Source organism: Camelina sativa, chromosome 18, assembly GCF_030686135.1.
Source record: "Camelina sativa cultivar CO46 ecotype springtype chromosome 18, ASM3068613v1".
In the NCBI taxonomy this organism is placed as follows: Eukaryota; Viridiplantae; Streptophyta; class Magnoliopsida; order Brassicales; family Brassicaceae; genus Camelina; species Camelina sativa.
In genome coordinates this window covers 21,487,888-21,505,895 of record NC_141897.1, presented here as the reverse complement: position 1 = coordinate 21,505,895, position 18,008 = coordinate 21,487,888, and the positions used below count along the sequence as shown (strand labels likewise).

Sequence of the window (18,008 nt, the reverse complement as noted above, 5' to 3'; positions counted from 1 at the left end):
AATATTTTTTAAAATTGTGAACTAAATATTGGAAAATACTAGAAAATATTTTAAAATATTGATTTTAAATTGAGAACTAAATATTAGAAAATATTTTACAACAAAGAAATATTACATTTTTTTTATATTTTCATATCTTGATATTATTTTAGAATGAAATTAATTGATCTTATTTTAAAATCAAGATTTTCTAATATTTTCAAAAGATAAATTAAAATAAATATTTTCTAAAATTGTTAACTAAATATTGGAAAATATTTTACAACAAAGAAATATTATAATTTTTCATATTTTTCATATCTTGATATTATTTTAGAATGAAATTAATTTATCTTTTGGTGTAAATTTTTTATTTATATTGTAGTATTTACTTCCTTCCTAACAAATGATAATATTATGGTAGCTATATAAAATATTGATAAATGATACCTCATCAGAAAATATAGAATATTTAAATGGATGTTAAAAAACTGATATGACTTTTTTAATAATTAAATTTATTGAATATAAAAAATAATATATTTAAATTTTAGAGGAATAATACATGTCAAAATAATAGACCACCATTTGTTAGTTTATTAGAGCATGAATTTGAAGAAATCTTACTTTATTAGGTAAGATTGTGTATAACAAGTACGGAAATAAAAAGCTATTTTTCATTAGGATAAATATAAATTTATAAAAATTATTTAATGCCATCGAGATCGTATTTATCAAATAAACAATTATTACAATATTAGTTGACGGAAATCAGCATCATCTTTAGCCGTAATCCATATTGACTCATCGGTTATACTAACGAAAATTGTCGTCTGGTTGTGTATTTCGAATTCCACCATCAATTCAACTTCTCTACCTACTTGTCTCATGCTTCTAGGTATATAAGAGTTTTCATCCTGCCCACACAAAAAGATTATTATTATCCACAATTATTTTATAAATTAAAAAAGTTATTTGAAATAAAATTACCTTTGCATGCTACTTTAACTGTTTTACAAAAAATTTTGATGAATAAAAAATAGAAAATATTTTTACAGTAATCAATCGCAACTTTGACACTATGTGTTTATTAACAGGTTGTCTTACCCATTCCTGGACTTATCATCATAACACTATGCTCCACTATGGTAACTTACACTATGCTCCACTATGGTAACCTCTGTTTAAAAAAGCGTCGCCTAGGCGCGCCTGGGCGAGAGGCGAGGTGATTATAAGGGTGTAACGCTTCTAGTAGATGAGGCCAGGCGGTAGACCAAAGGCGCTCGCTTCGGGATGCCTTGCCATGGAGCCCGCCTCATCTCGCTTAGCGCCTGCAATAGTAGGAGGCAATATATGGTTAAACCTCAATATTTTCTCAATATTTTCTCAATATTTGCTTACTTAAAATGTTTCTAGAATGATTTTGTTGATTGCCGTGAATTTATTGCTAGAAGCCCTAAACATTTTTTGCATATAAAGTCAAACTTCACTATTAGCTTCGTAGTTTCACGATAGTTTTTCCTCTCTGATCTAAGTCTCTACTTTCATGGGAGGAGATGATGATACTGAAGTCTATGTCGAAGATGACGAGTTTGATGATGATGAGATGGATTTTTAGGCTTTGTGTTTAAGTTTTAAACTTTCGTTGGATTTGCTTCTACTTTGTTTTCATTTCTCTGTTTCAGGCTCATGATTGGCTTTTTCTTTGTTTTCAAATCTTTCTCTATGTTTCAATTTCAAATGATAAGCTATTGGTTTTAGACTCAGGTTGTGCTTACATGGTAAGGAATCGGTTATTTATGACTAACCTTATGTCTGTTTTTTGCAGTTGCGCCTCATACACCAAAGGCGTGGGGCGAATCTCGCCTAGGCGCAGGGTGCCAAACCTACCCTCTGTCGCCTCACCTTGCCTCTCGCCATTTAAACCACAGATGGTAACTTGAAAGCTTTTTATAATAATGTTTTTCAATGCCTCCTTAATTTGTTTCATTGGAAAACGTAGGGCTGATGACATTTAAATAATTGATTTCCACAGGTATTTCTCAGCTGCAGTGATGCATTTTGCCATGCTACGGAGCCTTTGCCTTGTTGGTGAAGCTAAAACATCGGATGTTACAAAGATGGTAGTAGTAGCTTGCAACGCAAGAGCAAGCAACAGTGTTTGTTTGATTGGAAGTCCATTAATATAACCCTCCTGCATGACGACGAGAGTGGAAACAGTTAAACAGGTTAATGCTCAAATGGTTAGACAATGAAAAAATGTTAATTATGATACAAGGAGAGAGACAGAGAGAGAGAGAGAGAGAGAGAGGGATACTTACTTGTTGTGTATGTTCTTCAGTTGAGAAATGCGTCCTGAAATCATCAAGGCTTTCGTAATAACAGAGACACATTTCGCAATAAAATACTGAGGCAGATTCACTTTTACTTTTACTGAACTTCTGAATAGCGTGGCTTCTTGCCTCTAGATTAGAGGAAAAAACGTGTACTCTAGTTTTCGAAACTGTGCAAAAAATTTCACTTTTACTGCAATTATGAAGGTGTTCTCTTGCCTCTGAAAGAGTGAAAAAACTTTCAATTTTACTGCACTTGCGAGGAACGTGTCCACTTGTATCTGAAACTGTGGAAAAACTTTCACTTGTACTGCACTTGTGAAGAACGTGTTTTCTTGTCTCTGAAACTGTGGAAAAGAAATTATCGTAATTAGTTTAATGGTTACGTCAAACAGTACTGGATGACCGATGAGAGAACAGACAGACAAACAAACACCTGCAAGTAAGCTTTCCCAGAGCCACTCGGCAGAAGTGAGCAGGGCAGACATTTTGCGAGGCCTACATAAATAAGCCAGAAAAAGCTTGTGTTTTTGCACTTGTAGTAGCTTGACAAGAGAAACTGGATAGACCGGTTCCAACCTATTCGCTATGACCATAATAGTAGCCGGAGGAGGATTAGAATCTACCCAAATCTCAATATCTTCATAAATTAGAGTTTCTTTGTAAGCTGTCTCAACAAAGGAAAGCAGCCATTGATCAGTAGGCATAGATGAATATTTTTAAACCGCCCTAAATTCCAAAGATGGATAACCAAATGGACTAACCGTAACCGGTATGCACAACATTGACTCCAGTGGAAGAGAGCCCTCCAAGGAGGTGATCAGGGATACGGTTTAGGTCGCCAAAGGCAGTGATGGAGACAGGACCAGAGTAGCCAAGATTCTTGAATGCCGCTTCTAAACTCGGCCGGACCCGACGAGCATCATATCCCTTGGGGATCGGACATTCAAACAAGTCCCGTATCTGAGCTGTCGCGTATTCAGGCGTCGCCGGGTAGTCCCTTGCCCACTTCTCTGTTACACAGTCAACTACTGTCTCCGTAGGGTCTATAGCCTCCTGCTTGACAGAGAGTGGAAACAAAGGTTGTTGCTCAAAATAGGTAGTAGACAATGAAACAATTCATATACAAGTATAGAGAGAGAGAGAGGATGTATACTTCTCGTTTATGCTTGTAACTCGAGAGATGCTTCCTGAAATTTTCAGGGCTTTGGGAATCGAAGTTGCAAGATTTGCAGTAAAGCGTGGCAGATGATAACTCGCCCGTGTCACTGCGCTTCTCCTGAACAAGTGGTGCGCTTCTGGTCTCATCATCCGCGTACCCTAGTAATCTTTCCCAAACCCACTCTCTACAAGTAGTCAGGATTGTCATAAACTGATACTCGATTGAGTAAACCAGAAAAAGGTTGTATAGCGTCCGTTGTTGTAGCCGGGCCAGATCCCAAGCGAAGACAGTGTGCACCTGATTGGATATGATCATCATTGAAGCCGGAGCAGGATTTTTACCTCGCCATTCCACCATATCCGCATACATGAGTGAGTTTGTGCTTTCTGTTCCAGTACAGAGGAGAAAAGGATTAGTTTTCTGTTCCAGTACCAAGGAGAAAAGGATTAGTTTAGCTAATTAACCAAAACAGAGCAAAAAACACAAAAAGTGAGGTTAAGTCGCTGCTACCGAACCCGTTCACGTAACATTGCTACTTCCAGTAGGGTAAGGATAGTGGAAATGTAAACTCTAAACTCAAGAGATCAATAAAATTTGGACTAACCGGGTCTGGTATGTGCAACAGCGACTCCAGTGGAAGAGAGCACTCGCAGGAGGTGATCAGGGGTTTGTGTTTGGTCGCCATAGGCAGTGATAGAGACAGGACCAGAGTAGCCAACACTCTTGAATGCCGCTTCTAAACTCGGACGGAAGAGACGAGCATCATAACCCTCGGGTATCGGACAGTCCTTCATGTCCCACCACACCGATATTTTAGCAGCCTTCGCCGGTTCCTCCCACCACCTTGAGACGAGACTACTCATCCCTCTAAACCTAAAAATCAAATAACAGACACAAGTCCTTCTTACCAAAAAAATAACAGACACAAGTCCTCGATCCGTAGTAGGGTTTCTTTCTTTTTATATACACCAAACTAAATGGGCCTAAATGACTTTGCAGGTGTTGGCGCTTTGAATGTAAAAAAAATTTCGTTATACAAGAGAAAGGTCTTATACCAGACTTGACGGGTCAATTGGAGTCTTTCCATCCCTCCAAGCTGCCTCTAGATATGTCCTCAACGACATGCCAACAAAGACCTAGGTAAAAGAAAAACAAATGAAATTTTGTTCTTTTAACTTCTTTACTGCAAATTGATGCTGCATAATTTGAGGAAACTTTGACGACATGACATAGAATGGCTATGGGGAGTTGGTAAACTATGCAAAACATAGACAAAGCTAAAATGTGAAAGGAAAGCCATACCAACTTTCGACCAGTTAAATCAGCCGCAGCTTTTTATTATACTTCCCAAACGGTGAATATTAGAGGCAAACCGAGTTGTGATTACTCTTCCCTTGGCCGCCATCACATTTCTTACCAGAGCATCTGCTACCACTTTTTCACTAATTGTCCTTCCGGGTGACAACACATTTGTTGAGTCACTCATCATCTGTGTAAGAGATGGAAAATTGTTTTAAATTTCTCACCTAGTATTCAGTAGTCAGTATAGCCATTCTCAACCTTAGTCATCTACTTTCAACAGATAATAAGAGTATGATTCTGTACAGAAATCCTTACCAACGTGACTCCTTCCTTTGAGAGTTCCTCTAAAGCTTCACGATCAAAGACTGTTGGATATGGGCTTTGCCCCCAACATTCCTAAAGCCCAAACAGAAGATTCTCAAGAGATTTAGAGCCTGAAGTCTTGGATTTGGCCCAACAGGCCGCAAGGGCAAAACCGTCATTTTACAGAAAAACAGAAGAAACCCTAGGTCAATGGCCCACTATAAATACATGATGTCATTGTCACATCAGAGGATCGACGTTTTCTTGGGCAATTAGAGAGAGAAGAGCTATTATTCTCGTATTAAACGCTTAACTCCCTAATTGTCATTTTCTATAAAACTTTCTGTTGAATTCTTCGTTAAATAAAAGAACCAGATCCGATTCATCCCATTTATATTCTTATCATTTATATTGTCGATTTCATACATCAACAAAGACTTTTCCATCCAATGGTGCCTCATCAATCTGTTACTAATCAAATTTATCTCATGCAGCTTGATGACTATACAAAGGGACAGGATATAATTTATGAAGGGGTTTACTCTACCTTCCAATCTCCAGTGTGAAGAATATTACCATCAGCGCAGCGGAGGAATAATCCACTACAATCAGGAATAGAGTTTCTAATAGGCTCTATCTCAAATGGTCCTGAATGTCTTCGTTAACAGGATGACATAATTAAAATTGAAAAACCGGTTCTTCGTTAACCGGATGATTTTGAACCGGACGGACCGATGTACCCATCAAATTAAAATCAATTAGACCAACTCTAATAGTCAATATTGGTGCAAAACTAAAACTAACACCAATAGTACTTCAAATGTTGCTCCAAATATAGAGATATGAGTTGAGTAGTATTACTTCAAATTTGGAGCAACACTTTCTTATTTACAAAATGCTCTCTCAATTTTGATTTCTTATCATTTTACAGCTATATAAATTTATATAATTAATAATTATACTTAAATAAATTTATACTAAAATCATAATAGTTATTAAAAATCATAGTTACTAAATATTATAAAATGAATAAACGACATATAACAAATCAAATTCAAAAATAATACTCACAAAATCAGACTGGAAATCTTCAAAGAAAGTCTATCCAAATTGGCCACTATCAACCTACAATCTCATTTAAGTTTCAAACTCTCACATTACAATAGTGGCGAATAGTTTCACAATATATAATTAACTATATTAAGACCCGTGCTAGAGCACGGATTGAAATTCATTTTATTTGTATTGTAATTTTTGTATAAAATATAATTTATGTGACTGTTTTTAAAAGTTTTTTTGATAAAATATTATGCAATAAAATCATATGCTAAATAAGATGATTTGAAAAATACACTTATTTTGTAAGTTTTATATTGTTAATGATTCTAAATAAGCACCCGTGCTATAACACTTGTTAAATTTTATTTTATACCAAATTTTGTATATTTTCTATTTTAAAATAAAATTTTAATATGGTGTATTAGTTTATGTATGTGAAGTTAGTTCAACAATGTATATTCTACCTAATGACTTGAATGTCATCCCCTATGTATTAAAAGAGAAGCACACTCTTGAAAAAACTGATGTGTCGCCGCCAGAGAGCTCAAGACACATTTAGCCAAAAAACCCTTAAATTTTCTACTTAATTACATTAACATGCCATTATATTTTCAAAAAAGAAAAACAATTAACTGAATAATAATTAGATATTTCATCAATTCTCACACAAATTTAAATATCACATATTAAAACTAATTAAATAATTACATACTATTTTAAGTCAAAATTTCACTAAAATTTACTTACAAATATACAAGTCAAAGTTTTATTATTTTTAAGAAATCAATATAAGTAAAATATTCTAAAAAGGCTATAAAAGCATATAAAGTTAATAAAAATAAAGAACATATAACTTATTAACAAAATCATATTAAAAATGTTATTTTTTATGTTAGTATTATTACCATAATAATTTAAATAACAAACTTTCAATAGTTATTATAATTGATTATAAAAAGAAATATATAACCCCTGAATTATCTCAGACTTATTAAAGGAAACTTAATTCCCAATAAATATAGATTTACAGATATTCATAAATAAATATAAAAATGACAACAAATTAGAGGATAACATGATGTGTGATTATTTATATATATATATATATATATATATATCTAAGTATGTAAACTAATTAATCTCAACATTTAGTGTGATTATTCATAAGATAATAGAAATATTGATAACCGAATAAGAATATACTTTTTAATTGTACATTAATCAATGTGCTATTAAAAAGGAATGAGACAATAACCCTTATCATTATAAATAAACTTAGTACCCAAAAAAAAAAATGAGTGATTATTAGATTACGAAAAATTGTTATAGTTACTCGATTAACCATAAAAATAAAAAATTTGATTTTTAAAGCACACAAAAATATATATTTCCATAAATTGTAACATTTTATATATATTTTCTTGACCATGTTCACATAATTCACGGGTGAAATGTATTCTCACACGAATACATTGATTTTGAAATTTCATTCATTTTTTCATAATGGGTTTTTTGGTAATAATCCGTTATTTATAGAAAATATAAACAAACGACTAACTCAAAAGATTTAAATAGCCTAATCACAAATATTAAATCAACAAATTAGATTATCTTCAAAAAAATTTAGTTTAGAATCTGATTGTTACTAACATATAATAAAATTAATTAATTAAACTACCGAGTAATTTAGTATATGTTGTTATGGTTACATAAGAAACACGCAAAATTGTTATGATTACAAAATAAAACATAAGAGATATGAATTTGATTTTTAAACCACACAAAAGATATGTTGCAATAAATAGTAACATTTTATCAATATTTTCTCTTACACATTTAAAGATTTCACGGGTAAAACGTATTTTTTACACGAAAAACGCAGTTTTGAATAAATAAATAAAAAACTGTAGTTACATATTATGTTTGACACAAACAAATATTGGTTATCGAATAATAATTTTCTTTAAATCGATTTATCCCGCACATCGTGCGGGTTGTTACCTAGTTATAAGACATAATTTTGTGAATTTGGTTTTTAAAAAACGAATTATTATATTATGAGTAATTTAATATATTATTATACTTTTTGTTTTAATATACTTGGTTTTTTTAAATTCTTTCATATTGTAGTGACATATTATTGACATTGCTATAACAAACAAATTTAGAGTGTTTATAATTTCTAACTTTAATATCAAGTTTCAATATTTTAAAAATATTTCAAAATAAATTATTTAAAGTTTATTGTATTATATAAAATTATAAAATTCAACAAAAAGTATGAAATTGAATTTAAATATTCAAATTTTGACCCGTTACTAAGTAAAAAAAATTAATTAGATATTATTTTTAAAGAATAATATTAATAAAATTTGAATATTTTATAGATTGAATCATTTATATTTGTTTTTAAAAGTTCAACTTATGGTATATCTGGAAATAAAAATATTTTTTAATTATAATAAAATATATGATAATTTATTTGTTTCACAAAATAGACTCATATATAAAAATGAGAGGTGAAGATTAACAAATTAATATTGTTATTGTATTTTTAACTGCTATTTTATTTTAAATGGGCTAACACATAATGAAATTTGTAGTTAATGAGAAGGTGAATTGTTGAAGGAGAATCCTAATCATATTTTTCTTAACTTGATCCAGACATATAAGTAAATAAAATTTTATAATTAAGTACCAAACGGAATACATTAAGTGAATATCCGAATTATACAAATTTATTTAATTAAATATGGCATGTTTTTTTTTTTTGAAAAAAGGCTTTCTAAAATATGGCATGTGTTGGCGCTTTGTATGTAAAAAAAAAAAAAAAAAAAAAAGATTAGAGAAATATGATTAGGAACAATTTTACTTGATCCAGACATATAAGTAAATAAAATTTTATAATTAAGTACCAGACGGAATACATTAAGTGAATATCCGAATTATACAAATTTATTTAATTAAACATGGCATGTGTTATATTCCGTTTGATTGTTGGCGCTTTGTATGTAAATTTTACAAATTTATTTAATTAATTCTAATTATATTTTAGTTACTAATTATACATATGGCATGTGTTGCCGCTTTGTATGTAAAAAAAAAAAAATCGTTATACAAGAGAAAGGTCTTATACAAGACTTGACGTGTCAATTGGAGCCTTTCCATCCAACCAAGCTGCCTCTAGATATGTCCTCAACGACATGCCAACAAAAGACCTAGGTAAAATAAAAACAAATGAAATTTGGTTCTTTTAACTTCCTAAATGAAAATTGATGCTGCATATTTGAGGAAACTTTGACGAGTGACGACATGACATAGAATGGCTATGGGGGAAAAAATTGCTACCAGGAGTTGGTAAACTATACAAAACATAGTCAAAGCTAAAATATGAGAGGAAAGACACATACCAACTTTCGACCAGTTAAATCAGCAGCAGCTTTGATACTTCCCCAAACGGTGAATATTAGAGGCAAACTGAGTTGTGATTACTCTTCCCTTGGCAGCCATTACATTCCTTACCAGAGCATCTGCTACCACCTTTTCACTAATCGTCCTTCCAGGTGAAAACACATTTGTTGAGTCACTCATCATTTGTGTAAGAGATGGGAAATTTGTTTCATAGTTATCAGTTATCACCTATTGTAGTCAGTATGACCATGTTTGCTTTTAATTTTCACCTTTCCGCCAAATTATATAAGTTCGTAGACACTATTTATGGGCCAATAATTTGCAATTAAAAATCATTAATGGGCTCAACAAATTAGGCCCATACAGGTTAAAGAAGCTGCGTTAAAATCATACATTAATTTGGAACTAATCAAGAATTAGTGTTTGGATAATGAAATCAAACAGACCAGAACCAATAAAAACCCACATTACCATCCAAAATTGAACAAAATCCGGTTTATAAATGTGTTGTAAGCCAAACCGAATGTAAAACTAAACCAAAAAGACTTGTCTAAAGGTTTTCTTCTACGGGGATTTGGATTCTGCTTTGATAGCTTCTACAGAACAAAATCATCTTACATGTTACATACATATAATATAATCAAATGCCCTCTGTTCAATTTAAGAAACTTGAAGATGATTCTTTTTGGGCAGATAATGTAATGTCATGCATTACTTAAGATGCAGGTGTGCCTAACTCTGACAAAATGTTGTTCATATCCTCAAAATGTGGCCAACTCGTCTTGCTTCTTTCCTCAGCCTTGCACTCCTGCCAAAAAGAAATGTGTAGATCAATCTTATAGTTGCCAATTTTAGAGCTTTTTTATCTTTTAAACATGAATCTCGAAGCTACAGATTCATATGTTCAAGAGACGAACCTCGTATTTTTGAATAAGTGACGCCCAGAGAGACTTGCATTGCCCCGGGCTTCGGTTGAATCCTTCAGCTGATAGATTTGAAGAGATCTCTTCCCACAATACCATTCTACCTTTCACCACTTGAAATCTACTGTGCAGCTCTCCACGCATTCTGATTACCTTCTTTATCTCCTCCGGTTTCCATTTATTCTTCCTCACACGTTTTGATGGTGACTTAGTTTCAGAATCTGAAGTATCAGATAGATCATTGTCGTCTCTGCTGCTTTCTTTATCCTCTGTTTTAGGCTCCGTATCAGTTACCTTGTTCACATTGTCGGTTTCACCCGGTGAAGGTGATGATGATGGATTGACGAATGATTTCCAAAAATCGTCAGACTCTTCTGAGGAACTTCCCACGGGCATGTCAACTTCTTCTGTGTACGTTAATGCCGCAGTTTCTTCTTCAGCCAGAAGTCTTGCACTATCAATAATATCATCTGCATGAGTGAAGCATGTTGGATTACATAACTAAAACCCGAATATGCATCTACAAATGCGTAAGTGAGACATTACCTTCCAAAGTCCGATCTACTTCTTTTGGGGCATCTTCTTGTGAAGGTGTTTTCTTTGGTCGACTTCTTTTGTTGTTCCCGTCAACAACTTTCCTTAAAGCTGCAACTCCAGAACCAACACTTGGATCACCAGACAGCCTTGCGCTGACCTCATCAGCTCGGACTGCCATTGGATTTTCAGTGGCTATAGCAATGACTTCTGGTCTCTTTCCGCTGTACTTCCTCACAATCTTCCTCAACACTTCGGAGACCGTTCTTTCCATGTGAGACAAGGGACAATTCACAGGACAACTTGACAGAGCAGCATGAGCAGCTTTGTGAAGTGCATCTAAAAGTCTTCCTTTGTCAAGCCACATGCACCGCGTTGTGATTCTTATTTTTCCTTTCAAGGTGTTTTCTGAGACTCCCGGACGCATGATTTCCATGCTGGATTATAGAAAATCATACAAAGAAATGAGTAATTATCTATAGGTAATGCATTTGCAGTGAACTTTAACAATTCAGATTTACCTCAGAACTATAATGCCATCAGAAGAAATTCTGAGTCGTTCATCAATGCATAGTTCGCTTGATGTGCCAAATGCTTTATCACCATCACTGTACATCAACTGCAGCAAGGCTAGGATTATTCAATATCTTTTCAAGTCATTTACCCCATCAAAACAGAACACAACGGTGACAATAAAACCGACCTGCAAACTCTCCCTCCCAAGAGAGCTAAATCCATTGGACAAAACCCTTCTATTTCTCAAGTGAGAAACTCCAAGCATTTCTCCATTTTTAATAACCTGAAGTTGGAGGAAGTTAAGAAAAAAAAGTGGAACATTCCGCAAAAAAGTGGAACATTCCGCAAAAGTGGAACATTCCGAAGTGTTTATTTATTTTATATTTCAGAGATAATAAACTGAATCTTCCACGAAAATTATGTTTAAAGTTGATCATGTCTCAGAAATTCTGTTTTCATGGTCGAAGCACTTTGTTACCAGATGAAATTTGAACCTATTTCATCAAACTCCTAATGATGATGTATGCTATCTACCTACCATGAGTATATAAATCTTTGGTGAAAGACTTACAGTAGTGTGTCTAATCCCAGTAGACTTCCCAAGCAACTCATGCTCCTTAAGAAACAAAAGTTCTCCATGTATAGGTAGAAAATGTTGCGGTTTAACTATTTTAAGAACCTCTTCCTTCAAAACAAGAAAAATTTAAAATCATTAGAAACAAAGTTCTCCCCTAGACATTCATCACTTTGCAAATATATAATCAAAATGGAACAAAATATTGCCTTTATTCCTCTACATATGCGCTAAAAGCCTAATTTTGCTGAAGTGAAAAGAGAAAGAAAGGCAAAGCTGGCAAAAAAACTTGTATGTATCAAGAAACCTTAGGAGGAAAGCAGTCGCTTACCAATTCTCCACGGTAGGCATGACCAGATGTGTGCAGCATCTCATTCTTACCCATGATAATATTTGGCCCTATATCTGCTATCCGATTCATCATTTTCATTACTCGTGATTCATTGCCTGGGATTACCTTGAGTAAAACATTAGACCGAGAATAGATATCAGCGATCCCAGCCTAGATGCTCAGAGCATAAGCATTTACATTTTCATATAATATCTATCCAATACCTTCGCTGAGTAAAGAATGATGTCTTCTTTTGTAAGTTTGAATGCATGGCTACTCCCATATGATGCAAGATTCAGGGCAGCGCGTGGTTCTGCCTAATCAGAGTCATTTCAAATAAGGGTAACAAGTAAATTAGCTATGAAGTCGAATTAAAACAACCACTCCACAAGTTGACAAGATCAACTTACTTGTGATCCAGTGGTGACAATCAGCAAGTCCTTAGGAGCATATGCTTCAATGTCTTCGACTTTCACCTGCGTAAACATTAGAAAAGGATAAAGGATAAACTGATATAGAAAGCAGAACTTGTTATATAATCATCAAACCAACATATGGCAGATCTTATACCAGACTTGACGGGTCAATTGGAGCCTTTCCATCCCTCCAAGCTGCCTCTAGATATGTCCTCAACGACATGCCAACAAAGACCTAGGTAAAAGATAAAAAAAATGAAATTTTGTTCTTTTAGCTTCTCTAATGAAAATTGATGCTGCATAATTTGAGGACATGACATAGAATGGCGGAAGCTGGAATATTAACTAGAATCTCAGATGGAAAATAGACAAAACATAGACAAAGCTAAAATGTAAGAGGAAAGACATACCAACTTTCGACCAGTTAAATCAGCAGCAGCTTTGATACTTCCCAAACGGTGAATATTAGAGGCAAACTGAGTTGTGATTACTCTTCCCTTGGCCGCCATAACATTCCTTACCAGAGCATCTGCAACCACCTTTTCACTAATTGTCCTTCCGGGTGACAACACATTTGTTGAGTCACTCATCATCTGTGTAAGAGATGGAAAATTGTTCCATAGTTATCACCTATAGTAGTCAGTATGACCATTTCAACCTTATTTTATATGCTTTCAACAGATACAAGAGTATGTCTCTGCAGAATCCTTACCAACGTGACTCCTTCCTTTGAGAGTTCCTCCAAAGCTTCACGATCAAAGACTTTTCCATCCAATGGCGCCTCATCAATCTGTTAATAATCAAATTTATCTCATGCAGCTTAATAACTACAAAGGGACAGGAAATAATTTATGAAGGGGTTTACTCTACCTTCCAATCTCCAGTGTGAAGAATATTACCATCAGCGCAGCGGAGGAATAAACCACTACAATCAGGAATAGAATGTGTAACTGTAATGGGCTCTATCTCAAATGGTCCAGCCATAAATCTCCTTCGAGTGCTAAATGTCTTAAGTCTAGATTGAACAAAGATTCCGTGCTCCTTCAAGCGCTTCTTTATAAGCTATTGCACAGACAAACAAAAAAAATTGTGAGTGAAAATGCAAGAGAAGATTAAGCATGATATGACATAGGCAACTAAAATGACAGTTCTAACTGATACATTTTGAACTGAAGCTATACATCTAAGCTTAGTAGCTGTTAAGATAAAGAAGACTTATTGAAAGAGAAAAGTAAATGTCAAGAATCAAGGTGTAAATCACCTCCATGGTGAAGGATGATGCGAATATTGGTGTATTAGGGTCCAATGCTGGGATAACCTGCTCATGAAAAAGAGTATAGTTAAGAAAAAGGACTGAAGCCAACAATGGATAGAGGAAAAGAACTGCATTAGTACCCATGAGGCTAAACTGTTAACTGAAAAACAAAACCTACTCAATCAAGAAGGCTTTTTCAAGGAGTGGAAGAAGACTTTACCCAAGGCAACGCACCAATGTGATCTTCATGACCATGAGTTATAACAACAGCTTCAATTTTGTGTTTCCACCGTCTGATAAACCCTGTGTCTGGCATTATTTTCTGGACACCAGGCTCATCGTAGCTGTATTCCATAGAAAGTTAACACCACACATAGGAAGAAGAAAAGAAAAACGAAGGATCTCGCCAATATAAACAAGATACATATGTCTCGGGACTTACTCAGGGAACATTATACCAGCATCGATTAAAATGTAACGATCATAGTTTCCAACAAGCATACAATTCATTCCAATTTCACCAAGGCCACCAATGGGAAGAACACGGAGAGGCGGTCCATCGGTTCCTTCATAAAACTGTTCCATTTTACGTTTGACAGAGTCCTCCATGCTTTTACCAACTCCTTCTGGTCGACCTGATCTTCTACGCTGTGTCTTAGGGGAAGAAGATGTGCCTGATACATAGAAACAAGAAAACCGGAATCAACAATTATATAAGAACAAAAGCAACTCAATACACAAAACAACCACTTGATTAATCAGTCTTCTATGGTCCATTACATAACACACCAAATTCAGAGACTATACTCGCACAATCAGAGTGATAATCTCCAAAGAAACTATATATAAATCGCCACTATCAACCTAAAATCCCATAAAGTTTCAATTTTTTTTATTCTTGTACCAATTCAATATACTTGAAAGCCATTAGAGTAGTAGTGGAAAACTTAAAACTGTATAAAAAAACCCAGGAACTCAATAGGAAAAGGAAGAGGAGAAATGAAACAACATACCAGAAGCAGGAGCAGAAGTGACGGAACACTTAATTCGAGAGTTTGGCCGGAAGTTGAAAGTGTGAGGACAAAGGGAGAGGGCACTAAAAGCAGCCATTTTCGCTGGTCTGCGAACATCGGAATAGTTCAAGGACGACGAGAAACCTTGCAAAGATGCAGGTTTCATCGAATGGAAGCGGGAATTGGAGAGAGATGAGTGAGAGAGGAAGAAAACTATTATCTGTGACGACATAAACCTTTCTCTCTTATCTCTCATAGGAGAGACGATAAACCTTCAATAAAAATTGAAAACCGGTTCTTTGTTAACCGGTTTATTTGAACCGGACGGACCATTGAATTGAAAATCAATTGGAATGAACAAACTTTGTTTGTTTGTTTTTTTTCATCACAGCAGATTACATAATTTGCCTCAGTTTATGGCATTTACCACCACGACATATACCTCTCTAACTATTTCATTCTCCATTAGATTAGTGTTATTTTACATTAGTTTTTAATTATTCCCCCATTAATTTTGTTTTTTCTTAAATACATGTTTTGTTTTGTATATAATATTAAAATATCATTATCATACAAATACAATAACTTAACAAGTCCATATTCGATTAATCAAACAAAATTTTATCATTTACGTTAAGATATTAAAAAAATCTTAAATAAAATTAATTTAATATTATTATCTCACATAAATTTAATTTTTAGATCCGCCACTGAGCACCACTCTCTATTTGTTGTTGTTTGAGAGTTATTTGAATGTAGTCTTATCCAACGATGATCTAAGTCTAAGAAAAAAACAAAACTCTGTTAACTAATTAAATAAAACAAAACTTATTATTAAATGAACCAATATTTTTATTACTCTGCATATTAGTTGATGGACATCATCAGCATCCTTAGCAACAATATGTATTGACTCATCGGTGATACTGACGAAAACTGCCGCCTATTGGTGTATTTTCATTCTACCATCTATAACATTCATTACAATATATCCAACTTCTATGAATTTCTTCAACTTTAAATCCAGTGTTTGCTGAGATGGAAAGTTGATTGTGTATATAACGACTATGAGAGCTATTTTTAAGGAAACAATCTAACTCATTTTTAAGACGCAGATTGGTAGCTTGATCATCCATCGTCACTCTTCCTCTTGGTCCTAAAATAAAATCAAACAGATTCATTATATGATTTAGAAATTTGAAATCAAACATATTCATAAAAGACAATTATCATAAAATGATATGTTTGATTTATCATAAAAAAAGACAATTATCATAAATGACTAGATATTTATTGCGGTACACCGCGGGAATATATTTTTTGTTTAGAAATACAAAATAAAATTTCTTTATTATTTTAATTATATATGTATATAATATATTTTGTATTTTTTAATCTACAATAGTTTTACATCAATACATTATGTAGTGTATAATTTATATTGTCTACATGTAGTGTTTTATTATATACAAGTTAGGATATCCTTATTTTTCATTAAATTTAGTTTAGTCAACAAATATACTTTTTGTGATTTTTTTTTCATTTACAATGTAGAGATAATAGTATTACATAATATATTATATTTTTATAATTATATGAGTATACTATAATTTGACTTTGTAATTTTGGTTATTTTATCTTTGTATCATTTAACACTTTTGTATTTATAGTTGTGCAAGTCGATTAAAATAGTAGAGTGTTTTTTTTGTAAAGTTTGATTTATATCAATTGTTTCTTATTAGTATGGATCAAAAATCTATTAATTTATTAGCTACTGAAAAACACTTCAGTGAATTTTTTTTTTTTTTAACAATTTGTGTTAGTTTGGGCCCCAAAATTTTTAAAAGAATTAAAGTTATTATCAACAGTTTAATCACTTGGCTTTCAAACACATGAAAATAAGTTTTTTTTAGAAAATAAATTAATTAAATATAAAATATTTAATGCTAATGGGTGTTGGTCCAATACTTTTGGAAATTTGAATTGGAGAAAATCTTCTTAAGTTAGATTTTAAATTTGATATTATTTAAAATAAAAAAATAATTGTAAAATTAATGTTAATGGCATGATTTTAAATAAGTTCCAACTCTAGTATTTTCATACATGTCTCGAAATGTATATATAGATACCAAAATAAATTATCATATTCATTATCCTGAAATTAAATCAAATATATTCATTATCCTGAAATGAAATCATAAAAATCAAACATACACTATTCATAAAAGACAATTATCATAAATGATACCAAAATAAATTCGGTTTCCAAAAGAGCTTACAACAAAATCCGAAACCCATGCATCCGTAGTATTACTATAGAGATCTATTTTTTTTTTTTTTTTTTTTTTTTTTTTTTTTTTTTTTGCGTTTTCGGTAATAATCAATTAGTAAACGTACAATTCCAAGTGACTCTTTGATCGTCAAACACTCAAACTACTTGTAGTTGTGAACGCAAAGATTGTCAAAGGTACATTACTATTATTATACGTAAGAGTTGTTTGACTTGGGAATTAAAATACGAGTCTATCTTAAGATTCTTTTCAGAATATATATCATCACTCTAATTTTGGTGTTTGTTTATATATATTGATTATTGACTCATTATGAAATTTGGAAGACAGCAAAGCTATCACATCTACCTCATTAATACGCAGAAGCTATTTACATACATATTTATATATACTATATACACCATCACTTTCGACATTCATATACATATTTTTGTTAAATAACTAACGTTGATTTTATTCTTCTTTGGTCCTCAAAGTATACTATAGTATAAAAATAAATGTACATAAAGTTATTCTATCAGAACTCAATGATTAGGAAATTGATTTTAAAAAGAGATATATATATATATATAGCGTCCCTGTTCTATTGTTATATTAACACAATCA

General features: G+C 32.8%; 2 protein-coding genes across 2 annotated transcripts; both read right to left on the bottom strand.

The window, feature by feature from the left end:
- Positions 1 to 1,209: 1,209 nt before the first annotated feature.
- On the bottom strand, positions 1,210 to 5,151 carry LOC104763647 (uncharacterized). The gene is made up of 9 exons (XM_087499838.1): positions 5,092 to 5,151; positions 4,777 to 4,963; positions 4,079 to 4,610; positions 3,469 to 3,860; positions 3,077 to 3,368; positions 2,749 to 2,979; positions 2,301 to 2,659; positions 1,788 to 2,173; positions 1,210 to 1,310 (listed from the first exon to the last, which is right to left on the bottom strand). The coding sequence occupies exons 3-8, from the start codon at positions 4,335 to 4,337 to the stop codon at positions 1,994 to 1,996; spliced, it is 1,713 nt and encodes a 570-aa protein (XP_087355964.1). The 5' UTR covers positions 4,338 to 4,610; positions 4,777 to 4,963; positions 5,092 to 5,151; the 3' UTR covers positions 1,210 to 1,310; positions 1,788 to 1,993.
- Positions 5,152 to 10,029: 4,878 nt separating this feature from the next.
- On the bottom strand, positions 10,030 to 15,364 carry LOC104762480 (ribonuclease J). Its single transcript, XM_010485774.3, has 17 exons — positions 15,112 to 15,364; positions 14,541 to 14,772; positions 14,319 to 14,442; positions 14,105 to 14,161; positions 13,714 to 13,905; positions 13,556 to 13,633; positions 13,254 to 13,436; positions 12,998 to 13,078; positions 12,838 to 12,903; positions 12,652 to 12,744; positions 12,428 to 12,553; positions 12,094 to 12,207; positions 11,710 to 11,805; positions 11,528 to 11,625; positions 11,019 to 11,443; positions 10,467 to 10,942; positions 10,030 to 10,357 (listed from the first exon to the last, which is right to left on the bottom strand). The coding sequence occupies exons 1-17, from the start codon at positions 15,341 to 15,343 to the stop codon at positions 10,265 to 10,267; spliced, it is 2,766 nt and encodes a 921-aa protein (XP_010484076.2). The 5' UTR covers positions 15,344 to 15,364; the 3' UTR covers positions 10,030 to 10,264.
- Positions 15,365 to 18,008: the final 2,644 nt, after the last annotated feature.

Bases quoted from the DNA above. Each gene is read 5' to 3' on its own strand.
- LOC104763647 (XM_087499838.1), bottom strand. From the start codon at position 4,337: ATGAGTAGTCTCGTCTCAAGGTGGTGGGAGGAACCGGCGAAGGCTGCT. The intron at 3,369-3,468 runs GTATACATCCTC...TCTGTCAAGCAG, and splicing joins GTTACAAGCATAAACGAGAA to GAGGCTATAGACCCTACGGA. The intron at 2,174-2,300 runs GTAAGTATCCCT...GTCGTCATGCAG, and splicing joins CTGAAGAACATACACAACAA to GAGGGTTATATTAATGGACT.
- LOC104762480 (XM_010485774.3), bottom strand. From the start codon at position 15,343: ATGTCGTCACAGATAATAGTTTTCTTCCTCTCTCACTCATCTCTCTCC. The intron at 13,906-14,104 runs GTGATTTACACC...TCTGTGCAATAG, and splicing joins CATCATCCTTCACCATGGAG to CTTATAAAGAAGCGCTTGAA. The intron at 12,904-12,997 runs GTATAAGATCTG...ATGTTTACGCAG, and splicing joins CAATTGACCCGTCAAGTCTG to GTGAAAGTCGAAGACATTGA.